Source organism: Anguilla rostrata, chromosome 2 (genome assembly GCF_018555375.3).
Source record: "Anguilla rostrata isolate EN2019 chromosome 2, ASM1855537v3, whole genome shotgun sequence".
In the NCBI taxonomy this organism is placed as follows: Eukaryota; Metazoa; Chordata; class Actinopteri; order Anguilliformes; family Anguillidae; genus Anguilla; species Anguilla rostrata.
Genome location: NC_057934.1, coordinates 7320919 through 7341437, shown reverse-complemented (window position 1 = coordinate 7341437; position 20519 = coordinate 7320919). Strand labels below are relative to the sequence as shown.

General features: G+C 48.1%; 1 protein-coding gene across 1 annotated transcript in view; it reads left to right on the top strand.

The window, feature by feature from the left end:
• Positions 1-794: 794 nt before the first annotated feature.
• The window catches only part of LOC135249562 (lysosomal-trafficking regulator-like), a 76242-nt gene continuing 56517 nt past the window's right edge, over positions 795-20519 (top strand). Inside the window, exons 1-2 of the mRNA XM_064325173.1 lie at positions 795-899; positions 2156-2405. Of these exons, the coding sequence (XP_064181243.1) occupies positions 2325-2405 (81 nt within the window). The 5' untranslated portion in view covers positions 795-899; positions 2156-2324. The remainder of the gene's footprint in view (positions 900-2155; positions 2406-20519) is intronic.

Here is a 20519-nt window from a genome sequence, read left to right as displayed (position 1 = left end):
GTTTCACAACTTTTGTAAGTTGTGCTTGTGTTCATTTGTGGTTATTTTTCCTAAACGGGCACCAGTAACACCAGTAATGAGTCTTCTCATTTTCATGATCATTTTCATATTTAAGAAAAATTCTCCCCATGTTATATTCCATTTTTTTCTAATGTATGGTTTGTCTGCATGATAATTGTAATAATTTCCTTTCCTTGGACTTCCTTTTTTTCTTATCTTTGCAGGGTTGAACCAATTTCATTATGACCATTTCGGCCTCATAAGCGTGTGTGCCATACATAGAGGAAAAGTTTAAAAAAATTTGCATACAGCTTCATTGTCACAGGTGCACATTTTTTAATTATGCAGTGATTTCTTAAGACTTCCAAATGACATCTCCATTGTTAATGGCTTAGACATTGCTAAATATTTTGTGAACTGTTACTGTAGGGAGGGTCCCCCGAGTAGTTTTGAAATTGGACAATATTAGTGCAATAATATTTGAAAACAATGAATCTGCAATCGAATGATGTACACATGGCGTTCAGCAGGCAAAACAGAGACCACCCATGAGTGAGTTCGCACTTTATTGTATATCTGATGATCGCGAGAGTTGTTTGTCCGTCTTTTCAAAACCGAGTATGAACATTTTTGCATGAATTCGTCAATGGGGAGGACAGCCCTGCTTTTTAATAACGGAGTTTTAAGCTACAAAGGAAGCTCCTCCCAGACGGAGACTCTGCTGACGTATTGTGTGTCTGGCGAAATCATTGTTTGATTGATTTGAGGTTAGCCTTTTTTCAGCCAATGAAATCAAGAAATGGTACTTTGTGGGCGGAATTTCCTGTGATCCTGTATTTTGTGTCAAATTCACAAAGGCGGATTAAACGCCTGGTATCAGGATACAAATAGAGTCGCAGGTACGTTGCAATTAATTGAATACTGACATTGTCTTCGCTGTGCCTAAACCTGAAACAGAATGACATGTAGTTTATTGAATGAGGTTGTGGAACTCGATAAAATGCAGAACTTTGCACAGTTTCATTGACATCTCATAGTATTGGGCTGTCTAGTTTGCTCGCAGAAATTCATTGGAACATTAACAGCTAACGTTTGCGAGCTAGCAAGCTGACTACTTGGACTGTCTGTGTACTTCGCTAGGTATGTTACTTTTAGTATTTATTATATGGCTATATATTGAAACGATTCAAGCGTAGCATTGCACCGCTTCTTACATTTTGTAATCCCACCTCCGGCAGTAGTTTCGTGGCAAACTCTAGCTGGCGTTGCCTATCTACGTATGGGTGATAACGCTGTAGTGCTGCGCAAAGAGGTCGGTCATTAAGATAACTGATGTTAGCTGTCGTTAGCCTCATCTCACTCGTCTTGGTAGACACCGTTGTTAAGGTTAAGTTAGCAACGGCAATTAACGTTAGCTTTAACGATGGTTAGCCAGCCAGCAACTCTTTTAGCTAGTCTATACGGTGCGTAATTGCGTAAAGTAAGGAACCAGCTAGCTAATTAGCTAAAAACATTTATAACATTATTTCAGATTTGACTGAAACGGTTTGCTAATATGCATATATCCGATATGATTTATACTGTATCCCCGAAGTTGTCTTATCAGCTGGTTTGTTTAAAATTATGTAGGTTTAGTAGTTCGCTTGCTAGCTCTTAACAAGCTAGCTTGCTTGGCATGTCAGCTACTCGTCGCTAGCGTGCAACTGCAGTAAATGGAAGCAGAGCTGCCGAGCAAAATGTTGGTTGGTTTCCCCCATTATAACTACGTTAAACAAGATAACATTAAATGACGTTTCTCGTCTTTTTAGTTAAATAAAATATTGGTTGTGCTGCGGGTCGATGTGATGTATGGCGGCACTAAATGAAGCTCCTCCAAGTCGCTGAGCGTTTGCGATGTCCGGCATTTTTAATCTTCGGTATTGCAACTGCACAGTGGCTAATCACATCAGCAGAATAAATTTGCTCGCTGCAGTAAATATCATCATTATATAAACCAACAGGCTACAGTACCTCTATAGATTATTCTGGCCAGATTAGCTAGAATAATCGATCGTTTGCCTGTGGCAGCCTGGTTGGCCCTATAGCTCTCCTGGCTAAATTATCGCCGTGTATATTTTAGCATTAGACTAAATTGATTTTTCTCTTATTGAACCAGCTGGCGAGATCGGAGCTTGTCGGGGATGTTTTCGTAAGGACAAGACACCGAGAATACTTAACGTCACCCTTCAGCAAAAACTGTTCCCCGCGGCCAACCACTACACTACCTTTGATGAAGAGCGATATACTCCACCGATTTCTTTCTGGTGACTGGAGTTTATCCCAAAATGGCCAGCCGCCACCTGGCTAATCTGTCCCACGCGTGGGAGAAGTACGTCGAATCCAGGGCACGTGGAGCCGATCCAAAGGTAGGTGCCCCAGCCGTCGTGTTTGCGTGGCAAGGGTATGTACGTGAAAAGTTTCTGGTCGAAGCCGGGTATACTTCAGAATGCAATGGGTGTATGTTTTTTTTTTTTTTTTTTGCATAATATCTGTTTATGCCACTAACACAACTTACCACGCACCCCCGCAACTACCTGCAGACTGCGGGTATTATCAAATAGTCTTAAATTAGGCTACATTAATTGCGACAAAATATAATTTTAGCAAAATGGAATTCCCCCGTTCACAATATACCTGAGCGAGAAGACATTGGAAAGTGAAATCTAAGCGAATTGCAGGCGAAATTGAAGAGGGGCGTTCGTGCTTATCGTGCCTAGGTATATAGACTTAGCATTACTTGGACATTGCAGGTGCATATCACATTGCAGAAGACCGGCGAGTTGTTAGCAGAGAGCTGCAAGCATGTATTTTATCGAGGTTCTGCCAAGTACAGTGATGGAATTTCATTTTTTGTATTTTGTTTTATTTTAAATTCTATTAGTGTAGGGATGTAAGCCAGTGCCCGACATGACTCATAAGAAAGCACGCGCTCCACAGTCGTGTGACAAACCGGCCTGGCTCGGTGACAGGTAGCGAATCGCGAACAGTGGGGGGTTCGCAATAGTGGTGCAAGTCAGCGTGTCTCACATTCAATTAAACCTTTAAATGTTTAGAAGAATATGTTTTTTCTCCTCTTCTGTTGACAGCCAAAAAAAAAGCTCACATAAATAACTCTTTGTTCAGGGTGTAAAGCGTCATGCGTTAAAGAGCCAAAGTCTGTTTGTGCAAGGAGATCCCGGATTCGCCTGCGGGGATTATGGGAACGAAGACGAATTCTGGGCGCAGGGAAGAAGATTCTGATAGATTTCGTCTGGAAATAGCGCTCTCACGCTCCGGAAAATGATGAACTCGCGACCTGTCACTGCAAGGTTTCTATTAATCACGGGAATACCCTCTCCACTACTTTGGTACTTAAGGGCACTGCTAATTTTGTTGGCGAGTTTCAGCGCAATGATGATAGCATCAGCATTGTTTTTCCCTGAAGGGGGGGGAAAGGTAATTGTGAAGAGCAATTCTCATTAGAAGAGGTAGGATTAATTGAACAACAGTCTGTTGTGTGATTCTTGGAGTGCTGGTGTTTTTTTTTTTTTGTTTGTTTGTTTGTTTTTTTTGTTTTTTTTGCATGACTTTGATGAACCCTGGTCAGTATGGGGGGGTTGTAGTTTTAGGTTTCATCTCAATACTGAAAACTGGTTCAGGCCCAAGAAAGCAGGTTAGGAGAGATAAGTGTAAGATAAGCTTATTTAATTGATCAAGTAAATCCAGAGTTACAAGGAAAACTAGGAGACCCTGCATCTCACCAGCATCAGGGTTGATAACCTCTGATGTAATCCTCTTCTTTATTGGTCTTCTGGGCCAGTATAGAGCAGTGGTCCCCCTCCCTGTTCTTGGAGATCTATCATCCTGTTGATTTTCACTTTGACCCTGACAAAGCACACCTCATTCATCAGCTAGAGATCTTGTTGTGCTGCTAATTGGTAGAATCAGGTGTCCAAAATTAGGCTTGAAATATAAACCCACAGGACAGTAGATCTCCAGGAACAGGGTTGGGAACCACTGGTATAGAGGGTCAAGTGGAGCATGGGTAAGAGCACAGTAGTGGATCTGGACAAGATTGCTAGGAAAAACCAGATAAATATAATGTTAGTCATCTTTTCTATCCCTACAAATACAGTTTTCTCCCAGACTGAGATTTTCTACCTTCTTTCCACATCTGCAGCTTCTGGGGACGAAAGGGTGGGGCACAGAGGAAAAAATAGAAAGCATAAACAGAACCCGCCCCCCCCTCCCTTTCTCCAAAATAGTATTTTAAGTGGCACTGACATCCCTGGGAACCCACGGGCCATGCCCCATCCATGCCAATCATAGGCTCCACTATGTGGAGACTGAGCATCCTGCACTAAGAGTGGAACTGATCGTGACTGTACTCATCGCTTGCTCTTGTGGTGTTTTCTTACCCCGTGAAATTGATTTGACTTGACCCTTTGAAGAGTAGGTTTTGGAATGTTTTTTTTTTTTTTTTCGGAAGTTCTAGGTCAGTGTTCTAGAACAATTGCTTTCGATTTCCAGCAGTGATTGTGACATCAGCGTTAGAATGTTCAGCTAAGAACGCTCTGGTCACATATTTGTGATCTTGTACCTTAAAGGGTTGACCGCGTCTGCTAAGTGACTGCAAGTGTAAATATTGAATTGCGTCTTGCCTGCGTGGCTGCATGTCCTCCTCCTGCAGCTCTCTCGCTGTCATTATTTTTCGTGCAAAAGCAGAAGTGAGAGAGGAACCAGAAGAACACAAACGGGCGCACACTCTAACCTCGGCTCGGGACAGACTTGCCCTTTAGATGTTTCTAAACCCCTTCGATGCCAGTAAAATTTGAAGATATCCCTGCAGATCCCCTGCAGGATATCCTGGACCGTGTTACAAGCAGAATAATTTGTTTTGTAATATCGGTGAAAGTGTGTAAATTCTATTGCAGCTGTTGGTAAATAATCTGCAGGAAGTTTATAGCTGTTTTATAAAAGTGTTTTTCAATAATTAGCCAAATCTTCTGTATGCACAGTGTTACTATGACTCTCACTCTTTCACTCGCCCCCCCCACATGTGAGTTAATCTTCCTCTTTCTTTATGTGTGCCATGGTATATCCCATTTACCCTAGGGGGAGGGGGTGGGGGTTTGGGGCGGGGTCTGTGGTATAACCCATTTCCCCCGAGGGGCGGGGGGCAGTGCTCTGCTCTCTCAGCTTTGCCCTTAGCTGCCCCCTGCGCTAGCTAGCGTGCTCTCGCGGACGGCGGCTTATCTGATTGGCTGCGTTCCGGAGCCTTCCGAGCAGCTCCTGTAAGGAGCGGACCTTTCCCGCTGCCAGAACAGAAGTTCCCTCGGCCTGCTGGCTTTCCTGTGCAGCAGCGGCTTTTACGTGGCCAGGCTCAAAACTTTATCTGCGCCGTTTGCAGTCTTCTGAAGGTTGAAGATTTAACCCCAAATCCTTTCCAAAATAACTCAGAAGCAGCAGGATGTGCATGTAGTGAGTGACATTCTGCTGTTTCTTTGTGTCTTCACCAATGCTTTTTTTACTGGAGTGAATTGCAGCAATGGAACTTATTAACTGTGAACAAAAAAAGATTTTAAGAATCGTATTGCTGCTCTGTAGCTCGCAGTACTGTGAGTACGAGCAGCACGTTGAGCTGGACTGTACCGTGGGGTTTTCCGGTCTTGTGGTTCTTGGGTTCCTTTTAGCCTCGCGCTAGGCTAGCAAAAGGTTAACACGCGATCCACGTGAGACGAGCCGCCGGTTGGCGATACGCTGGCTGATGTCTGTGTCATCGTCCGGGCAGAACGCTGTGCGCAGCTCCCCCTCTCATAAGTGAAAGTTGAAGTGAGAGCAGCAGATATGAAATGTGCATTAATCCATTAAACTGAGATTTTCTACCTTCTTTCCACATCTGCAGCTTCTGGGGACGGGGCGGGGGCACAGAGGAAAAAATAGAAAGCATAAACAGAACCCGCCCCCCTCCCCCCCCTTCTCCAAAATAGTATTTTAAGTGGCACTGACATCCCTGGGAACCCACAGGCCATGCCCCATCCATGCCAATCATAGGCTCCACTATCTGGAGACTGAGCATCCTGCACTAAGAGTGGAACTGATCGTGACTGTACTCATCGCTTGCTGAGTGAAAGTTGAAGTGAGAGCAGCAGATATGAAATGTGCATTAATCCGACACGATTTGGCTGTAAGCACATTTGAGTCACATTTGGGTCTTGTGAAATAATGAAATACTTTGCCCAATAAACATCAGTTAAAGCTGCCTAATTTCTGATTGTTTAAAAAAGAATTTTTTGTTTGTTTTTTTTTTTTTTTTTTACAAATTTGTAGAACAAAAATATTACTTCGTAAGCTCGTATGTTTGTGGTCTGTGACCCATTTTGCTGTAATGTGATTAGCTCAAATAGACGTTTTTCTCCGGGGATCTGACGTTCAGGACTTCTTCCCGATCGTGGCCCGTGTCTCGGGCGGGGAATGTGAAACGGCAGTCCTGGAGAGCGGCTGCGGCTGCAGGTCTCCTCGGTTTCTTTTTTTAACCGCCAATTCAGGCCTTAGAAATAAAGGTGTGTTTATCCCGTAAGTGAATTAGGTTAAGCCGTCCTGGCCTGGAGTTTGAAATACATATTTAATCAGGCCCTAATGAAGATATGCTGCCACTGCTGCTGCTGTCCAGCGTAGAACTGCGCTACGCAGTAAACAGCTCTCAGACGGACCAACAGACGTGTAAATTATTCACTAGAATCTCAGACCGAGCTTTTAATTTAGATTGCTGCCGAATTAGCCGCTGGTTATTTTATTGCGCTAAGTGACAGCAGTGGAAGTGGAATGGACTGATGAGCTGGTTGGTTTATTAAAACGAACAAGCGAGAGTCACTTCCCTTTTTGAAGTGAGTGCGGAGGAAAACCACGCGGACCGTGTGTCGCACGCAGGGCGGCTTTGTCCCCCCGCTGCAGTCTGTGTGGGGTTGCAGGCTTTGTGAATGTGGGTCAGTGTGAGACGAGGTCATGGCCAAGCTGTGATACCGTCCGTTAGCAGGCGCAAATGACTAAGCCTGACTGCAGAGGTCTGACCAAGTAAAGGGATCTTATTCTGAGTCTGTCTCACTCTCTCTCCCCCCTCTCTCCCTCTCTCTCTCTCTCTCTGTCTCTCACTCTCCTTCTCTCACTCTCTCTTTTCTCTCTCTCTCTCTCTCTCTCTCTCTCTCTCTCCTCTCTCTCCCCTCTCTCTCTCTCTCCCTCTCTCTCTCTCCCTCTCTCTCTCTCCCCCCCTCCCTCTCTCTCTCTCTCACTCTCTACCTCTCTCGCCCTCTCTCGCCCCAGCCTCGAGGCCTGAGGTGCGTACGCCTGGCCGTAGCGTCTCTCGCGGCGCTAGCTCCCGGCTCGCAGGAGGATGTTTACTCTCAGGGGCCCGGTCTCCCCGCCAATCAAACGCCCGTCAAACGCGAGCCAGCTGAGCTGCGCTAGCTACTGCCGCTCAGACTTATCTGGCCAACACTAGCTTATCTACTGAACAACTGTGAAAGCTGTGAACGACTTCTGTAAGCAGTGTTGTAGAGACTGTGTTAAAGACTGCGTTAACAACTACCGTGAAGAGTGTCGCTGTAGAGACTGTGTTAAAAACCGCGTTCTTGTTTTTCAGACGTGGGTATTTTCAGTCGTGCCCGATAGCGGGTCGTTCTCGTCCAATGAGAACGCAGAGTGAGAACGACTCAGGCGTGCGGTCGTCTCTCTCCGACACCTTAGCGCCACGATCAGATGAAAGAAAGAGGAGCTGCGTGCAGACTTGTACCTGCATTGAGTTACAGTAACAACTCTGAGCTGTTCATAAAGGCTGGGGTAGTATCACTGTGCGCCTGGGTGTGTGCAGGGCCGGACGTATCGGTACCAGGACAGCGATGCTGCTGCTTTAAACTGCGCATTACAGGGACAGTGATTTGATTGTGTGGGGTTTTACAGCTTCTCGGGTGCATTGAATTTGATGGTGAAAACTGGCCTGCTCGTTCGCACGCGCACACACGCGCATGTGTGTATATATACATAGAAAACTGAAAATAAACTGGGCTCCAGCTGTATGTGCGCCATGTGACCAGCTGGACTCTAGCCTCTTTTGCTCATAAAACCTATGGTGCGATGAGCCTGACCAGGTTTGCTGTCTCGTATGCGAATGAGATGCGTCTGCCAGAGCTAATAGGTGTGTGCCTTGCTAATATTTACATTCGCATTGCAGGCAATTAACTGAGGCAGTTATCCGGGGCACAGCTTGCATACAGTGGGATGTTTCCTGAAGCTATTCGTCCTCCTTGATGTACAGTAAAAGGGGCAGTGCCCTACCTGAGAACCAGACGTACAGCATGGCTGCGGCCGCAGTTCCCTAAAGATGACGCTGCATTGCCACGTTAGTTGGTTTTGGTTTTTTTAGAATGTCTTCTTCCCAAAATTCCAAGTCAGTGTTCTAGAGCTCCGTTGCTTTGAATTACCAGGTTTGATTGGTGCATCGGTATGAGAATGTTTAGCTAGGAACATTGTAACCACGTATTTGTGACCTCACTCCTGAAGGAGTCAATAAACAAATGGGCAGTCAATGCATCATCTGGGCAATGTGGTGCTGGGGAAGCAATTCGAAAGTAGCTGTTCAGGTTAACCGACCACTGACCAGAGCAATGTCCTGAAGTTTGCAACAACAGGTTAGGTTCTGGGAAACCAGTGTCACAAACAGACACCAAAGTTATCCTGCTTTCCAGGGAAGCTTAATGTTTTGCAGAGCGCCCGCTCTTTATTCATGAAAGCGGAAATAAATTGCTGGTTAATTTTGTTCCACGGCTAAAAATAAGCCCTTTGGGTCAGTGATTTATCTATTTTCTTCTTCGGTAAAAATAGCAGAAGTATTAAAAAAAACGTCATACTTCTTTATGTTTAATACAGCAGCTCTGTCATCCCAAGGGGCACCACTCCTTCGTCTTTGATCTGATGATGACGGAAAGGTGTCGGGGGAAACGACTGCACGCCTGACTCGTTTTTACTCTGCGTTCTCATTGGGCGATACTGCGCCCTGCTGCCAGGCACGACCGAAAATATCCACGTCTGAAAAAACAAGAACGCGGTCTTTAGTACGGTCTTTAACAGTGGATAGCTTGGTGCTGACGCGTCGGCAGTGTCGGTTTACAAAATGGAGATCTGGAGTTCCTTCTTTTCCTTTTTGAGGTTAAGGATGCTGGCTCAGTGCTGGTTGGTTCACACAGATACTGCCGCAGGGACTGTGAGCCGGACCTGAATGCCACTGGACAGGCTTTCCTGTGTTGACTCAGGCCAGGAAGTGCCACGTGGCGCATTTTGATGACATCAGAACGCTACGGTTCTGAGGTTATTTTACTAAACAACTGGATCTCTCAGTTTTGTACCCTTTTCCCCTCCCTCACTCACTCACTCTCTCTCTCTCTCTCTCTCACTCTCCCCCTCCCTCTCGCTTGGATGGTTGCACTCTGTTACATCAGAATCACACATTTAATACAGCGTGAAGTAAGAAACTGGACAGCTCAACATTCCTCGTTGTCCTCTGCAGAGGAGTCTGGGAGTTTGAGTGATTAAGATATGTGTCCCATTGGCCAGCACTTTGAGCGCATTCATTCATCCTGAAAGTTCATGTTTGGTAAAGAGCATGTCATATTTATGAATGGGCAGCTGGTCACCTGGGGTGAGACTTCGCCCACACACCTTCAGTTCCCACCTCTGCCCGTTTTTAGAGGTGGAGGGGGGTGGGGTATGGGTGGGGTGGGGATAAGAAACTGAAGTGAGACTCTGGTGTGACTGGAGGCGGAGCACAAGCAGTGTAAGCTGCCAATCAATGACAAGCCGGCCCACCCAGTTATAAGAGAGCAGAGTCTGGATTGGAGGGGACCCGTCTCCTTCATGTGAAAGGCGACCAATCGTCACGTGTCGTCGCCGCCATTTGTAGTCTGCCTGTCCCCTCGCGCACTCCGTTCCGTCCCGCTGGAATTCAGTTCCTCCTTCACTTCCTCACAAAGAGCTCTTTCATGCTGCCCTCCCCATGTGACGGCTGGCTCGCTCTCTCTCTCTCTCGCTCGCTCACGCGCGGCAGGAACACAGGACGCCGCACCGTCAGAGTCATACCGCCAAACCCGCGGCAGAGCGAGGCGGAGACGCTCTTACGAAGGCGCCAGCGCTGGAGGAGATTATATTACTCTCCTGCCCCTCTGCTTTCTCCTCTGTGATGATTCATGTTTTCTGTGTTCTTGTAAGCTCTATAAAAATGGTGCAGTTTTGAGTCTCTTTGCAAAGAGGAGCAAAGGTATAAATCTTGAGTGCAGTGATCCCCCAATCATGTGTCATGGAGAGCTCATGGTGTATGCAGGCTTTCATTCCAACCAATCACTACGCCTGGCGACTTCACTAATTAACACACCTTCAACCAGAGAGGCAGAGGGGCGGGAACTAGTGAGGGTAGTGGGATTATTTGGAGCGGTGAGACCATTCTGGACTCCTGCACCCCCCCCCCCCACCCCCACTGATGCGGGTCGAATGCGGTGACGTTCCATTTATTGTTCCGTTCCGGGAAATTAGTTTGGTCTGGTTATGGTTATACACTTTGTTGTACGTCGCTCTGGATACGAGCGTCTGCCAAATGCCTGTAATGTAATGTAATGTCTGTGTTTCTGTGCCTCAAAAAAACAATCACAAGACACAATGCAGAATTTAAAAATGCCCCACATTACCCCACAGCGTTAATTCTCATGGTAGAACCATATGACTGCGGGAGAGACCGCCGTTCCGCTGTCTGCTTGCGCGTATTGCGCAGTTCGGACTGTCACAGGGTGCCGTGAAAACAGGCGAATTGTGTAAAAACCGGACGGCCTGACCCCCTGCTAGTCCACTTCCCTGATTTAATTGGTTTCTGTATCGCCGCTGTTAGGCTAAAGGTCTTGGGACCATAGGGCTCACTCTCTCAGGAGACTTTGTTAATATTCATATTTTCATTCCTTTCCTTCCAATTACGCTTTGCTGTAGATAGCAGTGAAAGGGGGCATGCTGGGATATGTGGTTTAATGCGTGTGCGTGTGAGGACAATGAGGCTACTGCCGGGAGACGTTTGGTCCCTCTCCAAGCAGAGGCGCTGCCAGGGATTTTGGGGCCCGTGAGAAGATCTCGCATTGGGTCCCGCCACCCCCCGCTACCCCCGTCGTTGTGACACCCCCTGCTTATATGGCACCCTGGCCTTCTAGGGCCTCCCTGGCACCTCCCTGGCCTTCTAGCAGCGGCCTGCTCTCCGTCCGTTAGCCTAGCGCCCCCTTCTGGTCAGCCTCTGGCTGTGCGCTGGTGCCGCGCTGAGGCTTCCGGCCCGAGGAACCTGCTCTCCCAGGTCTGCTGGGCGTCGGTCGCGCGCGTGACCGTCCGTGCACATCCAGTGTTTACCCCTTAATTAATCCGCCCAGCCCGCCTTCTGGGCCGGCGCCAGGGGTCAGGGGTCGGAGGTCGCGCTGGAATCCCGCGCACCTCTTAACGAGCGAGCGGTGAGCGAGTGCGTCTGCTTGCCGGCAAGTCGTAGCAGTCTGAGCGTGGCAGGGACAGGGGCTGACTCACTGAAGATGGAAGATTACTCTCTCTCTCTCTCTCTCTCTCTCTGTCTCTATCTCTGTCTCCCTCTTGGCATCTCTCTTTCTTTATCTCTGTCTCTCTCTCTGTTTCTTTCTCTCTATCTCTGTCTGTCTGTCTGTCTCCATCTCTCTTGGCATCTCTCTTTCTTTATCTCTGAGTTTCTGTCAATTTCAATTGAAGTTTCTTTATTGGCATGAAATACAAATGTAATTTTTGCCAAAGCATACATATAAATATGTAAAAAAAAAAAAAGGAATAATATTAATAAAATAACAGTGATAAATGGAATATATAACAATAACAGCGACAACAGCATATAAACGTTTGCTGTTATTGCAGTTAAATAAATAGATATGTACAGTTTATATGGGGTGGGTGGTCTTTGTTTCTCTCTCTTTCTCTCTGTCTCTCTCGCGCTCTTTCTGTGTCGCTGTCTTTCTCATACACACACTCTCTCTCTCCCTCACTGTAGTCTGTGGAGTGTCTGATTGCTAAAGCACTGCGTTTCGCTGGCACAGGACGAGCCCAGCAGCACTTCCTGTCATTGCATCAGTTTCTGGTCTGGGGTTTTGGGGGGGCGTGAGGGGAGGGGAGGGGAGGGGGGGTGCGTAAGCGACAGTGGACACCAGATTAGAGGAGAGGAATCTCCCCCCCCCCCATTCGCATGCGTGCAAGCTGTCCGGTGCAGACTCAGGAACAGGATTTTCCCGTCTGCGTCGCTGTGAACCGCGTCCTTACAGGAAACGAGCAGGGAGACGCAGTATGTGAGGGTGCTGCAGGTGTGTATGTGTATATATATATGTATTAGTTTTTTTGTGCAAAGTCCTTTTATACAACTGGATATTTACTGAAGCAGGTCAATTTCAGTACCTTACATAAGGGTACAGTGGAAGTGCCCCCACATGGGAATTGAACCTGCAACCTCTGAGTTATAAGACCAGTACCCTATCAGTTATAATGCGCTGTTGCCTTGCGTTCCCCCCTCTCGTGCCTTTGAATGAGCTGTGTCAAAAACAGGACTCGGCTGTTGTTATTGGAAATGTTACCTACGGCCTGTGTCAGGCCATATTTGGGAATGTCTCCTCATAATCCTCACATTCCTGCATTCCTGTTCGAATGCAGTCGAAAGGCAAATTCATGAGCAGTTTAGATGTTTCCATGGAAATAAGCATAACGTGATCGATGACGGAAATGGCCGCTGCGATTTTTCTGTTTCCCTTTGTTGGTTTCCGTTGGCTACCAGAAGAGAACCCGTGTGGAAACAAACAACCCCCCCCCCGCTCGGCGGCACGTCTCGAACCCGGGCGATATCCAGGGCCTCCCCCCGTCTCCGCTCCTCTCTCCGCAGTCCGGCTCTGCTCTCGCACAGGAAGTGGTGCCTCCCTCGCCACGGCTTCCTGTTCGGAGACCGGCGAGTGACAGGATGTGGCTTCGCCATAATCCGCTCCACGCTTTCACCAACGGAAAAAAAAATCTTGAAAGCGTGAAAACAGAAATCAGTCAGACATACCAGTGATTTAGAGAAGCAAACGCCAGATATGCTATCAGAAGTAGACAAAGGGACTTGACTTTGGAATTATTGCCAAAGTATACTTTGCATAAAGGAGAGATCGAAATCAGACAGCTTGCAAAAGAATCAAAAGGTGGCAGGTTACTGTAAAGGAGATGTGTGGACAGGGAATGGTGCACAGTGAACCTTTTTTTGGGTCAGACTGATCCAGCCAAGTGAACAGAGTGATAGAGAGACTCCAGTCTATGGAGTGATAGAGAGGCTGAAGGGTATGGAGAGAGAGAGAGACTCCAGTCTATGGAGTGATAGAGAGGCTGAAGGGTATGGAGAGAGAGAGAGACTCCAGTCTATGGAGTGATAGAGAGGCTGAAGGGTATGGAGAGAGAGAGACTCCAGTCTATGGAGTGATAGAGAGGCTGAAGGGTATGGTGAGAGAGAGAGACACCAGTCTATGGAGTGATAGAGAGACTCCAGTCTATGGAGTGATGGAGAGACTCCAGTCTATGGAGTGATGGAGAGACTCCAGTCTATGGAGTGATGGAGAGACTCCAGTCTATGGAGTGATGGAGAGACTCCAGTCTATGGAGTGATGGAGAGACTCCAGTCTATGGAGTGATAGAGAGACTCCAGTCTATGGAGTGATAGAGAGACTCCAGTCTATGGAGTGATAGCTACAGCAAACCCCAGTCTGGTCTCTCAGACCAGCTGCAGCAGAGCTCTGTAGGGTAGGTTAATGGGGCAGGGGAGGTGTGTACCGTATGAGCATCCGCCAAGCTGCGGTGGGAGAAGAGTTTAAACAAAGGCCATGTCGGGGAAAGTCAAAAAAAAAAGTGGCACATTTCTGTGAGAGAGCGCGGTTAGCTCAGGCAACGAGTGTGATTATTTATTTATTTATTTATTTATTTATTATTAAGCACTAAATATAGATTTTTACACCCGCAAATACCACTAATGTCACCTGGTGGTGGCTGTTACTTTGGTTTATCATTGTTATTTTTTTGTGGCGCGTTCTCTCCTGTTGTCCGTTGTTAAGCCGCACAGAAGCTCACGGACCCCCAGCCCTCCGCCTCTAGCTGAGGCACTTCAGGTCTGACAAACCAGTATCTAAAAAAAAATCACTGGCCCACTTCCTGACTGACTGGAAATAATCAGGGGAAATTCTCATCTCTGGTGTGGCGCGCATTATTGTTTCATTTGTGATTGGCCGACGGGACGGGATCTCTGCCTGGCTCCAGGAATCCATCTTTCATTACTGACCCGGAAGACGGGGGCTGAGAGGAAGGAAGCGCGTGGCTTTGTGGCTCCCCCCCCCCCCCCACGCCTGTTGCCACGTGACGACGGGCCTCCCCGCAGGGTTCCGGGGGGGTGTAACGCGGGTCGTCATGGCTGCCCCCATTTCACCCGGTTCGGTTATACCCGGATCAGGATTAAACTGTGCTGGTGGTTTTTATCAGTGATGTTTGGCTTCATGTGGCCTGGCATGAAAGCACGAGATCCTGCAGTATGAAAATCATACAGTCTGTTGCGCAAAGAGGAGTTCCTCTTATTAAAATAATCACGTGGAGGTGTACGCGGGGTGTGCGTGGTTTGGGGGGGTCAGGGCAAGGTGCTCTTCCGCCTCCGTCCTGTTGGCCTGTGGTACGTTCTCTTCGTGGATCTCCAGCCTTCCCTCCACCTACGTTCTCTCCTGTCCTCCCCTCCGTCCCCCGCTCCCCTCCGTCCCCTCGCTCTCTGGCCTGGCCTCCGATTGATTTCCGTGTGAATAATTCATCCTGCTCTGGTCTCCGGCGGCTCGGGTTTTACCGCTGACCTCTCTCTCACCGGCGGAGCAAACTTTTCCTCCCGCGACCCAGCGGCGGCCAGAGCGGGGGGGGGCGGTGGGGGTCCAGCCGTCGCCCTGGCAACGGGAACTCAGAAGGGTGGGGGGGGGGTTATATTCCTCTCATGATCTTGTGACCTGCCAGTTGGGGGGCTGAAGGAGGTTAGCGTTTCTGCCGTTTTACAGATGGTGCCCATATTTGGACGCTGGCCTCTTTTTGAGGTACATTTTGTACATTTTGAGGTATGACATGGCGGTGGGGTGCGGTGGGGTGACTCACTGTGACCCTGTTTTTCTGAGGGTCGTGAGCCAGAAACGGACAGGGGTCACACTGGGTCATTCGGTCATTCCTCTGGGGCAGAACGTTCTGACAGCTATTTTTTTGTGGTCAAAGGGGGGGGGGGGGTGAATCCCCTAAAGGCTAGGCTGTACTCATGGGACTGACAGTGCCCCACGATCACACTGTGGTCATGGGGCATTATGAAAATAAAACCCAGCAGTCATGTGGTACGCCGTAAAACAAAGACTGGAGAAATGGCGCCACGATTCTGTTTCCACGGTAATCTCGGGACGCCAGAGCCTCCTCACGACGTCCATTAGCCGCCCGCCCAAAAACTGGGTTTGCCAGCAGAAAAACAAAAACAACAACTACAACCAAAAACGACAAAGAAAAGAAATAACTGTGCCCAGGCTCGTCCTGTGCCTGATCGTGAGGAGATTGGTTATCACGCTCTTCTGATTGCGTTCTCCTGCCAAAGGACTCAGTTATGCAGATGGGGACGGGGTTTTGAGTACCCTGTCCGAAAATAAACATGCACCCGCCATACAGCGCTGACTGTGGACAGCACTCCCCGCTGGTCAACATTCACAACACTGTAAAACTGAAGTATGGCTGCTTATTGCAATATGCAAGTATTACTTTGCTACTGATGACTATTTTCACTATTCTTATAAGGATGATTACATTAACTGGGTGAATATGTTTACCTTCTTTGATATTTAAAAATGTAAATATAAATTATTTAGAAATATCCAGAAGAGTATAAGTATACAGCTAGCTAATGTGATATGTGAATTATTTATAAATGGATATTTATTGTTTCCATGCAGTATTCTCACACACACACACACACACACACACACACACACGCACACTGACACACACACACACACACACACACACGAAACGTCTGCCCGCCACGGTCCTCCTCTTCACTCCCGCTGACAGGGCGCGATAAGCTCTGTCAGCGGTGTGACACGGCCGCCGATCGCTACAGCAACGGCGGCTTTCGCGTAGCCACGGTGACGAGGCGCTGGACCGGACGGCGCCTTCGAGGCGAGATGAGCGGCTTCGTAAGGTCCCCCGCGAACTCCGGGCGGGCGGGTCGTTCCCCTGTCAGGCGGCGCACGCTCGTCGAAATAACGGCGAAAGGCGTTGGCAGAATTAACATTCGGCCCGTGACGGTGCTTGGAAAGAGTGCCCGCGACCTCTGGGGCTGTCGTCTAGGAATCTCCGTTGCGGGGTCGCTAAGGAGATTAGGGCGGGTTACAGGCGGTGTAATCCTGTCTGGATATCCGCCGTAGCGGCGCACGGGCTCATCCAGGACACGCACCTCGTGTGCCCAGCGCACGCTAACGTGCTAATTAAGATTAGGGCGACATAGCTCAGGAGGTAAGACCGATTGTCTGGCAGTCGGAGGGTTGCCGGTTCAAACCCCGCCCTGGGCGTGTCGAAGTGTTCTTGAGCAAGACACCTAACCCCTAACCCCTAACTGCTCTGGCGAATGAGAGGCATCAATTGTAAAGTGCTTTGGATAAAAGCGCTATATAAATGCAGTCCATTTACCAATTATAGCGGTTTCTCTGCGAGCTGCTGCTGCCAAATCGCCAAGGTGTGCTAACGGCGCGCGAAAGCTGCAGCCACCTTGATCAGGAGCGGCTAAACCACCGTGCCCTTAGCTGCCATCGGTTACGTAGCCACGGCACGCCAGACGCTCTCTGCCGCTGCCGCTCGTGGGAAAGGAAGTTAGAGTTTGAGGGTCTGGTGATTTATTCTAGCCGCTTACAGCCAGAATTGTGTTACAGGTCATTGGTTGAGTCGGCTTGAAGAGTGGCTCATGTTGTCCTAGTGTTAATTATAGTGCCATACTGCACTTTGTGATGAGGGTACCTCTGGTCCCAAAGTACAGATACAGGCCTACTGAATTTCACCGAGCTCACACCCCTATAATGAACAGCATCATTGCTTGACCCTGGTTCCACGGGCCTCTGGTTTGAGCAGCACAAGTCTTCCTCTTTGGTGCTCGCAGGGGGAAATATGGCAGCTTCCTCGTTTGTGATTTTAGCGTTGTTCAAAAATCGTACAGCGCAAATCACTGCCCACCCCTCGCCAAAAATGTCGCACTGCAAACTGCAGTTTTGTGCGCAAAAGAAAAGGAAAAAACAAGAAGGGTGTCTTGGAGGCAACTGGCTCTGCAGTTTCAACATCTTACTAAAAAAAATAAACAAAGAAATAAAAATTCTGAGGCGGGTGATCCCAGCTATTTGGTCCAGCAAATAAAAAAAAAATGCTGGTCCTGAAAGCCTAGGGTTCTTCTAGCTGGCAGTGAGAGAGCTTTCTTTATCTAAAGTGAACACAGGTCTTCTCTGTTCACTCAGGGCCAAGTGATCTCTCCCGCCCCTTTATTGTGATAAACAGTTTCTCTTGTTTACACGGTTGCTATGTTTACTTGACTCCCTTTTTTTTGGGGGGGGGAGGGGGGTGTTAAGTGGATTTTTGATGCCTTGTTCGATGGCTTGCTTGCTGAATCGACCCTCTTTGCCCTTGGAATGAGAGGAGAACCACCCACATATTGGTTTTGGATTGAAATTGTGGCCGCGTTGTCGAAATATCTGCAGTTTGTCTAGAGCCGAGTAGTTGAGTCACTGTGGTAGCTACTGTCTGCCAATCAACGGTAAGCCAGTCTCTCCTCTGATTGGATGTCGACCTCTGACCCCGCAATAGAGAGGAGGTCAAACTAGTGTCAAACATTCCAGCCTGCCAGAGTCTCTTGTAGTCTGAGTCAAGCAGATCTGAGTGACTAAGTTAAGGGGGGGGGGCTTTTTTTGTTTGTTTTGGGTGCCCCCATTTTTAATCTGGCTTTTTGTTTTTCTCACACGTGAAACTTCTTAGCTGTGGCTCAGCTGCCACTTACAGTAACCGCATCAGGAGTTTGAGAGGCGGACTCATCTGGATCACACCGGCCACATGACCAAAAAAAAACCAGCTGGATAAATCTCCTGCTTACCCACAGTGAGCCCCCCGTCCCGTCCTATCCTTCCCCCCCGCACTCTCTCTTTAAATGTGCCCCCCCTCCCCGAATCTCTTTCTCTTTCTTTGCATCCGTGCCTGACCGGGCATCGAATAGATTTCAGTCGATGACTCGCCGTCTCACACAAAACGACTGGAAAAGGACTCTTCACGGAGTGAACTCTTCCCCTGGTGCTCTCTGCTGGCCTTTCAGTGTTTAAGATTGTATAGCGTCACTGTGTCCTATCACACAAGGGAAGGTCAGGTGCACAATTAATCAATTTATCGCCCCCCCCCCCCCTTTCTATAGAGTGTACGTGCGTGTGTTTACGTGCATTTCTTTTGTGTGTGTGTGTGTGTACTTCTATCGTACGTGTAGGTCAGGTTTTCTATACATTTTAGCACAAGGAAAAGGATCTTGTGCAGGTCACCACTGTCTGTTTTGCTGGAACTAACTGGATCTTTTTCACACGCTAGAAACTTGAGTAAATCTGGCCGTAGAAGGGGCCGGAAATGGCTGCGGGGGTAAAGGTCGCGGGCTACACGCGTGGCTGAGCCGCACCGAAGGGATGGGATTATCCTCAGCATTCCTCGCAAACAAACCGCCATTTTAATCCACTCAGTTCACACTCTCTCTCTCCTGTCTCTGATGATGGTGATGATGATGATCTGGCCCTTGGGATCAAGGTGTGACACTCTTTAGTCCATCAAGAACTGTAAGAATTAAGCACTTAAGTGCTGAAACGGACCCAAAGAGCGACAGACTCTACCGCTCTGGAGGACTAGGGTTCGGGGTCTCTGCAGTCAGTCCCGAGCATGCAGTATCCCCATGCCCAGGGACATCAGAGGCACACACTTAAAGATGTGTACTTAAACTTAAACTTGACCTTGAGTGTAAACCTTAAACTCCACTGACCGCTTTCAGCAGTGGCTTGAATAACTGCCACACGAAAGCGTGGCGTGTAACACAGTGGGCCTGAACACTACAAATCCCATTAGCCCTGGGGGGACAGGTGGGTCAGAGGTCACGACACGCAGGCCGATGAGGTCAGCACACTCACCGGTTCCCGGCGAGCTGCTGGGGTGGAAGAGGAGGGAGAGGAGGGTGAGGGATGAAGGGGGAATGACGAGTGAGTGTGCCAGCAGAGGGCGGCACTGAGGTCACATGAAATACCAGCGCAGGGGGAGGAGAGAGGAAGAGGGGCAAGATGGAGAGATAAGCGAGAGGGGGACAGAATAACGACAGGCTGGAGAAATAGAACAGCATGCAGAGAAAATGAAGATAAACAGGTGAATGTGGGGGGCGGGGGGTAACACCTGTGTGTGTGTGTGTGAGAGAGAGTTAGAGAGAGAGTGAGTATGTGTGTGTGTGTGTGTGTGTGAGAGAGAGCGCGTTAGAGAGAGAGTGAGTATGTGTGCGTGTGTGAGAGAGAGCGTTAGAGAGAGAGTGAGTATGTGTGCGTTTGTTTGTTTGAATTTCACCGCCAGTTGAGATTTCATCTCCTTGCAATTAAAGTGCAGATACAGACTCCAGCGCCTCTGCCCTTTACCTGCTGCTGAAAGATGTCGGCTTTGCACAATAAAGTTGGGGGGGGGCAGAGTCATTACACATCTGCAGAATAAACCTGTGTGTTTATTCATCCAAAAATAAGTTTTGTTTTCAACGCTTTGAGTTTGACACCCGGTGCGCGAGTTTCCTGTCACACGGAATCGACTGCGCCACTGTGCTCTCAAACTGCGCTGCATCTGAAACTGAAATCTGTCTTTTTTTAGAAAGCATTTTTATTTTACCTAGCTTGCCCTCAGACTGTTTGTGCCGTCATTTGTCTGGAGCGGTGTCCAATGATGAGTCAGCTTGGGTTGGAGTGGCCTTAGACGTTTCAGAGATAAACCTACGTATACCTGGATTTCTGTTGGTTTGTTTTGGGAAAAAAAAAAGATTATCTTTGTATTCTGAGCACCTTCCTTGCTGTTTTTATCAAAAACCGAACATGTAACTTGCACCTCTGACAGAGTGAATTGGGTCTTTGCTGTGCGTGATTTCGCATTAGCGTCTGAGTGGGGATTTGTTAACGCTTGTGCACAGTTGAGAGGGCACTATGTGTTTCAGAACACCACACTGGGGTTTGTTTGTTTGTGTGTGTGTGTGTGTGTTTGTGTGTGCGCGCGTGTTTTTAGTTCTCGTTTTGAGTGTTTGCCAGTGGCTGAGAATAAATAAATGTAGTGACGAAGCTGTGAAAACACATCATGTCTAATTCTACTGCAGTATACGA